This window comes from Bidens hawaiensis, unplaced genomic scaffold (genome assembly GCF_021521415.1).
Source record: "Bidens hawaiensis isolate Kalapana, Puna unplaced genomic scaffold, B.hawaiensis_p1.1 tig00048263_1, whole genome shotgun sequence".
NCBI classification, from domain to species: Eukaryota; Viridiplantae; Streptophyta; class Magnoliopsida; order Asterales; family Asteraceae; genus Bidens; species Bidens hawaiensis.
Window position 1 is genome coordinate 79,377 of NW_027506070.1, and position 10,708 is coordinate 90,084.

General features: G+C 36.3%; 1 protein-coding gene across 1 annotated transcript; it reads left to right on the forward strand.

Moving 5' to 3' along the window:
* The first annotated feature begins 458 nt into the window (after window positions 1–458).
* On the forward strand, window positions 459–3,681 carry LOC143616586 (uncharacterized). Its single transcript, XM_077089384.1, has 6 exons — window positions 459–544; window positions 1,498–1,560; window positions 1,668–1,856; window positions 1,942–2,101; window positions 2,179–2,342; window positions 3,212–3,681. The coding sequence occupies exons 1-6, from the start codon at window positions 542–544 to the stop codon at window positions 3,545–3,547; spliced, it is 915 nt and encodes a 304-aa protein (XP_076945499.1). The 5' UTR covers window positions 459–541; the 3' UTR covers window positions 3,548–3,681.
* The last annotated feature ends 7,027 nt before the right edge of the window (window positions 3,682–10,708 follow it).

A 10,708-nucleotide genomic window follows, 5' to 3' on the forward strand; every position in this document is an offset into this window, starting at 1 on the left:
TAGCCAAGTTATTTGTAATAAAAAGATTTATGTTCAATTACTTTTTAACTATATCTAATATATATAATATAACTGAACATATCTAATAATTAATAATAAAAAAGATTAAAATGCATTTAACATTTACAATCTGGTCTGGTGTCATATGGTCGGTTGCCAGTATAAACCGCGAATCAATCGTTCACTACGTTTGAAATATTTGAAACCGACCAACTAACCGAAAGTAAAATAAAAAAGAAAAAGAAAAAAGAAGTCAAACCAATGACCAGTTTAAAGGATTTCAAGATTCTAACCGAACCATAAACACTCATATTTGTTACTTGATTAATCGGGTCAAACACCCGCTGCATCGAGCTCCCGTCTAGTAATAATAATGTTGTTCGGGTTGAAATCACACATTTCAACCCGAAGACATGGTATAAAAGAAAACAAATAATAACTTACACAAAACAACAGTTACATAAACCAGCGCGAGGGTAACGTTTCCTCACAACCTAGACAAAACAATCCACCGATCGAAGACTAATCACCCAAATCGAACATGGTACGTACTACAATTTATTTATCATCAAGATCTTTTAATTTTATACATGTTTGTTAATTGATCTATTTCATCCTATAGACCAATCTCTCCTTTTGAGTCAATTAGGGTTTTGCAATTCGTTTCTTATATTAGTTTGTGAAACGAAGATTAGGGCACTTTTGCGTAATTAGATGATGATTCTGGGACCTGGGTTCTGTTTTAATTTTACAACATCATGGTTGATGTAATATCTATGGTATGTCCTTTAGCAGGTTAGGGTTTGCAATTCAGAAAGGGGTGACGGCGCAGCTTGTTGCCCGCCTACCTGCTAGGTTGATGTAATATCTATGTTTCTATATAATGAAAGAGACTATTATGAAGCTCAAAAAAAAAACATCATGGTTGATTATTAACAAAAAAATTGGCAACTTTTAGGGCAAAAAGTCCGATCCCGATACCTGAAACATATAATAATACCCAAAACCCGACGGGTATTGGGGCGGCTGTGGGATTAGATGATGATTACCTGAAATCACACACTTCGATATACCTGAAAATTTTTAATTTCCCTTAATTCTTGCATGTTAATTGTTTTAGTTTAGTAAGTTTATTAGATGAAAATTTTATTTTTCTTATGGGATATCTACTTTCTTATATTATTTATTTTCTGTATGTTGTGAAGTATGCACATAAGATTATATAGAAGTTATAATTATATTGCTAATTAATAATTTGTAGTAGTTGTTATATAATAAACAAATAAATAAATAAAAGGCATACATTAATTATAGTAGTAAATTAGACGGACATGGAATCCAACCATATCTACAGGGAAGGGAATAATGATTATTATTAATAGTATTGTTATTTTTTGTCATCAATTCTCTAACTTCAGTCGTGACTCATTATGTTTATCGTATTTAAATGCGAGAGTGGAATAATGATTATTATTAATATTATTGTTATTTTTGCAGTCGTCACTTGCAGCTGCTAGGGCAGACAATTTCTACTATCCTCCAGAATGGGAACCCAAAAAGGTATGCTATTATACTACTACATACTTACTTGCACGTGCATTAACACATACAGATAATACTTATCTTAATTGTGTATATCGGTTTATAACATGTTATATATTTTACAGGGTGGTTTGAACAAGTTTCACGGGCAACATGCTTTAAGAGAGAGAGCGAGAAAAATAGATCAAGGCATCTTAATCATAAGGTTCGAGATGCCATTTAATATCTGGTGTGGCGGTTGCAATTCCATGATTGCAAAGGGTGTGCGGTTTAACGCTGAAAAGAAGCAAGTGGGAAATTATTATTCCACGAAGGTAATATACAATTTCAAAACTTATGAATATTATCATTATTGTTATTTATTAACTTTTATGAATAGTGTTGTTTCTTGTTATTTAGATATGGAACTTCACTATGAAATCTGCATGCTGCCAACATGAAATTGTAATTCAAACCGACCCAAAAAACACCGAGTATCTTGTGATTAGTGGGGCCCAAAAGAAGGTTGAAGAGTTCGATGCTGAAGATGCAGAAACTATGGCACTCCTTGTTGATGAAGGTTAGTTTGACCAAGAGTTGACCATTTTGTATTTTCAAACATAACTGTTGACTGTATTTGACATTTATGTTTTGTAGAGAGAAGCAAGCTAGCAGATCCTTTCTATCGGCTTGAACATCAGGAAGAGGATTTAAAGAAGAAAAAAGAAGCCGAGCCGTTGCTTGTGCGACTTCAAAGAGTATCTGATGCTCGACATTTGGATGATTATTCCATTAACAAGTCGTTGCGTGCCAAACTTAGAGTAAATACTTTTTCTAATCAAACTTGTTTTTATAAAGCGCACCTCAGTTAGGGTTGTGCATAACCCCGAGATGGCTGTCTCATAACCGAAATAATTGAACTGAAACAACCGAATTCAACCCAAAACCAACAATTTTGTTTTTTTTTCAAATCGAACTTTTGGTTTGGTTTCGGCTTTGCATGTACTGACGACTGAACTGAACCTATAAAAACCGAAAAAACTAACTTTTGTTATTGAGTTATTATAATATTTTTATCTTTGAATGTTGTAATTTATAAAAAAACAATAAATGGTGTTGCCCAAATATTTTAGGCCTGAATGTGCAACAATCAGTTGATCATTAATCGACTGAAATATTTTGGCCCAATGTTTCAGACTTTCAGTTCCAAATTCATTATTTTTGGGCAATTTTTTTTCGGAACAAAGCTACAAGCCTGAATGACAAAACTGAAAAAACCAAAACTGAAACATTTTTAAAAGCCCGAAAACCAAATTTTTAGTTTTTAGTTCGGTTGGAGTCGAAAACAACCATGCACACCCCTGGCCTTTGCACGGGATGTTTTGAAAAACGGTTCTGGTCCTTGAGGCGGTACATCATGTAAATTTGGGTCAAGTTTTGTCAAAATTAGTCAAAATATAGGGTCTCAAGGAGGCTGAAATGTTAAAACAAAAGGATGAAGAGATCATGAATGTTTTATTTCGTTTCTGGCTGTACACAACTTATATGGTTGTACATGGAACAACACCTCACGGGCTTGAAGCTCTCGCCTCAAGCCTCAGCTTTCAGGACTTAAACCGCACCTTGCACATACAAAGACCACGCTTTTAATAATTTTCATCTGTACTCTACTTTACTTATTACATAACAGTCTCAAAAGAAAAGAGTTGCTGAAGAAGAGGCTTCTGCAAGGAAGATGGGACTTGGGATCAGGCTACTCCCAGAAGCAAAAGAAGATATGGCGGCTGCCAAACGAGTCAAATTCTCTTCAAACTTTAACAAAAACAGGGACGAAAAACGAGCATTGATCAAATCTACATCAATATTTTCAGACTCGTCGGCTTCGACAAGTTCAAAAAGGTTGGAACTCGAGGCAAAGAGGAGAAGAATAAATGCCGCGTCAGCGTCTAAGTTGTTGACTGGAGGGTTTAAGCCGTCATCATGGTCAAAGGTTGCTGGATCATCAGCTCCTAAGAACAGGTTCTAAGGTTACCATTTAAGTGACGCAATGTAGGTGTGTGCTTGATTTTTGTACTTATTTTGTTTGATATAATCTAGATTCATGGTTCTCTGCTTGTGTATATTTTAAAAGATGATGTTTTTTTGTCTACTTAAAATGCAATAATGGTTTATCCAACAATACGCACGAAACCACCTACGCCCTTGATTCAAAATAAAATAAAAAATAATAATACGTGGTGGCAAAATTGTAAATTCATTCAATTCTGTTTTCGTCTTAACTGTTACAATCACGCTTGTCATCATTTTAATTTAGATCATTTCGCTTTTCTAAATCGTCGACCAAAATCAGACTGATTCTCCAGATTACCCAACCACAATGAAAAACAAAGTGAATGAAATTGAACTTCAAAATGGAGCGTATTGGGTTGTAAAAGTGTGAATCAGTTAAGAGACTGAAACTGATAAATGATAAGAACTGGGTTGTAAAAGTGTGAATCAGTTAAGAGACTGAAACTGATAAATGATAAGAACGAGGGGAGCTATGAGGCTGAAGAACTGTCTAGTTGAGCACAGATTTCAATTGGGTGTAATCTTGGCCTAAATTTGTGTAATTTACAAATGTTCAAAATAAAAAGGTAGTTTACAAATATCCAAATTACGTTATGCAAAGGCAAATTGGAAATGAGCGTTAGTTTACATCTATTGATTTGAGGGTAATTTATTTGAAAGTCATTTTGGTCTAATTGAGCGTATTCAAACGATTGCGCGAATTTTAGTTCAGAGTACTTTTGTTTGAGAGTTAATTGAAAGTTCAAACACCCAGATATAATAAGGAATATACTTAGAAATTTACATATTATTTGAGGTTAGTTCCACATCTAGAAACACCCGAATCCATTAAGATTAGTTGCTATATTTGGGGATTAAATAGAAAGATCAGAGATATGGTTACGGTATCAATGCCTATACTATTGATTAAATAATTGAAATAGCTGGATTGTGATAAGAAGAAATTGGGGATTAAAATAAAGATCAGAGACATGGTCAAGGCAACATTGCCTATACTAATGCTTCAGTAATGGAAATAGCTGGATTGTTAATTAATGAAATGATAGAGGAAAAGGAAGATAGAATGGTAAGTAAAGAATGTCCCAAGAAACACAAAGAGAAAGGTTTCCAACCTACATACCCAGTACATAAATCTTGTGATAAGAGACATTCGAAACAATGTAGAATTAAGAATTCTGCATGCACCAATTGCACCAAACCAGGTCATACAATAGAAGATTGACACAACAACAAGGTCATTTGTTTCAACTACAAGATTGAAGGACATCTCAAGTTTGAATGCCCGAACAAGAAAGACTAGTATAAATAAAGAAGTTATATTTATAAAAAAGGCTTATAATATAGATATTATAGATAATCTAGTAACCAAGTTTTGAAACTATTTAAATCAAGTTGTAAGCTTATCTATCTATATAATATATATATAAACGAAGACATAAAAATCCTACGTGTCGCGATGTAGTCGCTCCCCTTTTTTGGAGTCACCGGATCTGCTTGATTTTTAAATGGAGTCTCTCATGCATTTGACCCGAATTCATGGGTATTGATCTTACCAAATCCAGATATTCCTTAAACGGGTTATAACATCTCATTAAATTAAAAATTATTCTCACCAAATTATTGATGTAAAAATCCTATAAAATAGGATATAATAAAATTAATATCTTATTTATTTTAAAAAAGATATATATATTATTTAAATTAAAAAACCAATTTGATAGTAAAAAACTAAGCGGGTCTTGAGTCTCATCAAACCATAAGTATATTATTAACTTTCATAAATATTATTTATAATTAAAAAACCAATTTTATAGTAAAAAAAATAAACGGGTCTTGGGTCTCATCAAAATCATATAGCTTTTAAACCGGATTATAATATCTCATTTATTTGTGAAACAATTTATTATTAAACCATAAGTATATTATTAACTTTCATACAATAATAAAATATAAATTCAAAAATTAAATAAATATTAGAACAAACAATATAAAAACAACCCCGTAATATGAGGAATGAAAACTAGTTTATAATAAAAGGTATAAAATTTTAAGAGTTTGTTATTATTAAAAAATCAAGTAAGATAAGTCCACATCCTAAGGAATGGATTATCAGTAATTTAACCGGAATATAAGATATGGTAAGATAAGAAAATATCTGGCCATACTTTCGTAGAATACATAAAAAAAATTGAGAGAAAAAAAAACACCCAGAAAGGAATGATGACCGATATCTAAAGGAAAAGAAGCACGGTTACTATCAAAGGTTCATTTAATGAACAGAAGAAAATTTTTTTTTTGAACGATGAAAAGTAACGTCGGGTACTCTATACGCGGCCCCCACTGACTAAAGGTAGCTCGAGCCGGCCACTAGTCCGTACGGACGGAGCCCATAGCGGTTCACCTATTGAGGGATTCACCGGATAAAACCCGACCCCCACGCCCGCCAAATGACACGACAACGAAGAGCCGGTATAACCAGGTGAGATCAGGACTTCGAACCTTGATATAAAAAAAAGAAGAATTACCTTAAGAAATATAAGTAAAAGATCATTGGTATATATATCATCTCATAAAATAATATATAAATGAAAAGATATAGTATGAAACATTTTGGATAAAGTTAGGATACTCGTATATGGTAATAAGTGATTACACCGTAATTGTAAAGTTACAATCACGTACGTATTTTGAAAATACTCCATCTTGTTGAATAATGTTAAAAGACTACATCTGATTAGATATATTGAGCAAATACTATCAAGAAAGAAAAGATGCAAGAAATATCATGGGAAGATATTTTCAATCACCTATCAAATTTTTTTGATGAGATTTATTTAAAGATGAAGAGGATTTAAAAATGGGGAAGATGTAACATCTCAAAAAATTTCGTTTTCATATGAAAACTTGAAAAAGTTAAAGAGCCAAAGTATAAGTACCTAACAAAGAAAGTTGGTGTAAAAATAAGATATAACCGTAATATAAAATATTTCGACTTATACTAAATGTTGTGATATGCATCCCTGGAATTGCACTTCAATATATTGTAGCTTGGCGGTCATTTACTATGTCTGTTAATGTAGCTCCTCATTGGGGATGTAATATTTGAGCCTAATGAGAGTAGGGTGTTCAAGAAATTCGAAATCCGTAAAAAATCCGAAATCCGAACCGACACCCAAGTATTTCAATCCGAATTCTTATTCGGATATTCGGATCGGATCAATCCGAATAACTAATTCGGATTCGGATATGGAATTTTAAAAAATTCGGATTGTTCGGATTATTCGGATATCCGTTTAATCCGAATAAAGAACATGTTTTTAGTGGTATTTTCCGGTTTGGTATATTTATAAGACTATTATTTGAAGTGAATTTAAAGTTGTGTTAAGAGTAATTCGTATTTTACGGTTTGCATGTTTATTGTGATTCTAAACTATTAAATGGTAGGAAAAAAAAGTTACGAAAATTTTTAGGTTTATTTCGGATTATTCGGAGGATTTATCCGAATCCGATCCGAATTGAATTCAGATAGATTCGGATCGGATAGGAATATTCCTTATTCGGATCGGATCGGATCGGATTTCGGATAGGGTCCAAAATTTTCAAATCCGATGAACACCCCTAAAAGAGAGTTCCATTTGTTTTTTTATCTTTCTTGATTGTTGTAGCATGATGTGTTTTGAAGTTATGATTGCTTGCTAAGTTGTACACTTTGTATGAGGTTTAGTGTCTTGCACGTTCAAATATTATGTGTACGGAGGTTCGGGCCTTTTGTATTGTCCACTTATGACATGCACTACTGATGATGCGCAATTGACCATTAAGGGCTATGATGTTTTGCTGAAATCTTTGCTGTGAATTTTTTTGTTTCAAGAGTTTTGAGTTACTGTTGTTGCTATTTATGTTGGTGAACTATGTTGTTTTCATGGCTGATTTTGTACTTTGTTTGTTGTGATGTATGCAGATAGTGATAATAAAAATGAACTGTATATTATTGCTTGCTGATAAGAATACAAATGGGTCCTATATGTAGGCCAATCACCATAACTACATTCCACAAAATAAGTAAAGTGGATCAAGATAAATGTAAATAATATCCTCAACATATAAATATATAATTCCCTTTAATAGTCCCCCTTAGATTGAAGCGAGTATGTAGAGATGTTCAAGCTGTTCCGAAACATATCGAAAAGATGGCGTGGAAGGCCTTTAGTAAATATATCAGCATATTGTAATGAAAATGGAACATGCAGCACTCGTATATGACCAATATTTACCTTCTCACGAACGAAATGAATATCCAATTCAACATGTTTAGTGCGTTGGTGCTGAACGGGATTTTCGGAAAGAGAGATAGCAGACACATTGTCACAATAAATGATTGTTGCTTTACGAACAGAAACCCGGGGTTCAAGAAGCAGGTTACGAATCCATGTTGCCTCGGCGACAGCATTAGCTACCCCTCTATACTCTGCTTCAACGCTAGAACGAGAAATAATAGGTTGCCTTTTGGATGACCATGAGATAAGATTGTCGCCGAGAAAAATACAATAACCGGAGGTTGAACATCTTGTGTGTGGACGACCTCCCCATTCCGCATCAGAATAAGCCACAATGGATGTTCGAGAGACGCATAAATCCGTAGCCCGAGATCAATAGTACCACGAATGTAGCGTAACGTTTCATAAATGCAAAATGTGAATCCCGTGGCGCATGCATAAATAAGAAAATTTGTTGAACAACATAGGTGATATCAGGTCGAGTGGATGTGATATACTGAAGAGCCCCGGCAAGACTCCGATACAAGGTGCCATCGGGTAGCAGTTCCCCCCTCAGTTGCACTGAGCTTCGAGTTGGTGTTAACCAGTGTGTTACAAGGTTTACATGCAGTCATGGATGCCCGATGGAGAATATATCGAGCATATTGAGTTTGAGATAAAAAGAGATCACGGTTGTCTCGTGTGACGGTGATGCCCAAGAAATGATGAAGAGGGCCAAGGTCTGACATTGCGAATTCCGCAGATAATCGGACGATAATAATATTGAGAAGCTGCTGAGTTGAAGCTGTAAGAACAATGTCATCGACATAAAGTAGCAAGTAAGCAAGATGTTCCTCTTGTGGACATATAAATAGTGACGTTTCACTTAAGCTGTTCTAAAAACCCATGGATCGAAGAAAAGTAGAAAACCGGTTATACCATCCTGAGGAGCCTGTTTTAACCCATAAAGAGATTTTTTTTAATCGACAAACAAGACTCGAATGTGTCGGGTCTACAAAACCAGGGGTTGTTGCATAAAAACTGTTTCTTGAATATTACTGTGAAGAATGCATTTTTTACATCTAACTGATGTATTGGCCAAGTTCGTGAAACGGCCAATGGGACCGTCCGTATAGTTGCCGGTTTAACTACCGGGCTAAAAGTTTTGATACAATCAATTCCGATAGTCTGTGATTTACCAATACATACGAGACGAGATTTATATCTTTCTAATGTACCATCGGCTTTAAATTTATGTCTAAATAACCATATCGAGCGTATAACCAGTTGATTCAATGGCCTAGGAACTAAGGGGGTGTTTGGTACAGAGAATGGAAAAGGAGAGAAAATAGAAATGGAAATGGAATTGTAGAGAAAGAGAATTGGTATGGAGAATGGGAATCATTTCTCTTGTTTGGTACACGAGAAAATAAACAGAGAACTCTACCATACCCAACCCCACCTCCACCCAACCTGACACCACTCACCACCGCAGCCCCACCACCACAGCCCCACCACCACAGCCCCACCACCACCACCAGCACCACCACCACAGCCCCACCACCACCACCAGCCCCACCACCACAGCCCCACACCACCACCACAGCCCTTTCTTCAACCACAGCCCACCACCACCGGCTGCCGCCACCAAATCCCCTTCTTCAACCACAGTACACAAGAAATTAAAAAGATTCAAATTTTTGGAACATAAGATATAGAAAAAGGAGGCTCAGATCTGTCATCACTGCCTCTTTGGAGATTTTGTGGTGGTGGTTGTGGTGGCGATGATGATGATGATGATAATCAGAAGCCACCTGCGACCACCGCCGATTTCCACCACCACTGTCACCCACCTGCGACCACAATCACCCGACCATCTGAAAACCCTAACCTACCACGAACCACCACTTGAAACCCTAATCTCCGTTCACCCGTACCACCTGCAACCTACAACCGGTTACCATCTCTGTGTTCACCACGGTGAACGGCGGAGACGGGGTGGTGGTTGCAGACTTGGAGACGAGGTGGCGGTTGCAGACTTGGAGACGAGGTGGCGGCCGGAGACTGGGTGGTGGCCGGAGACGGGGTGGTGGTCGGAGACGAGGTGGTGGCCGGAGACGAGGTGGTGACATGCTATGAGGAGGCTGCTGAGAAATGGATTTCTCTTTGTTTTAAAGAGAAATGGAATTCTCTAGTTTTAGAGAAATAGAAAGAGAAATAGAAATGAAAAGTGGAAAACAAACAAAAGAAATATTTCTAATTCCATTTCTCCCCAATCAAATCCCTCTACCAAACACCCCCTAAGTCCCATGTGTCATTACCCTGCAACGCACTAAATTCATCGTTCATGGCACGTAGCCAATTTGGGTCCGACATGGTTTTTATGTATGAGGTTGGAACGGGTGAGTCCAAGGAAGTGGCGGCAAGGTTGTAGCGAGGATTGGGCTTGATTATACCAGCCTTTGACCGTGTTTGCATGTGGTGATCGTTTTCGACCGGGTTTGCATGGGTTGCGGATTGAGTAGTGGTGACGGGTGAGACGTTGGTAGTATTGGTGTTTTGATCAGAAGGTGGTGTTAAAGAAGGAAGGGTGCATGGTGCATGGGAATGTGTTATGGGAGTTGTAGTGTGTTGTGTATGTTGATTTTGTGGTGGAGGTGGAGTGTTAGGTTGGTGAACCGTAGACGAGGGTATGTGTTGTGGGTTGGATATGTGTTGGTTTTTAGGATATATATGTGAGTATGGAAAAGGATCCTCAAGGAAGGAATAGGTATTAGGCGATAATGGCTTATTATATGGGAAGCAATTTTCATCAAACGTGACGTGTCGGGATAGATAACCCGGCTGGTGAGTGGGTCATA

Bases quoted from the DNA above. Each gene is read 5' to 3' on its own strand.
- LOC143616586 (XM_077089384.1), top strand. The intron at 1,857-1,941 runs GTAATATACAAT...CTTGTTATTTAG, and splicing joins GAAATTATTATTCCACGAAG to ATATGGAACTTCACTATGAA. The intron at 2,102-2,178 runs GTTAGTTTGACC...TATGTTTTGTAG, and splicing joins GGCACTCCTTGTTGATGAAG to AGAGAAGCAAGCTAGCAGAT.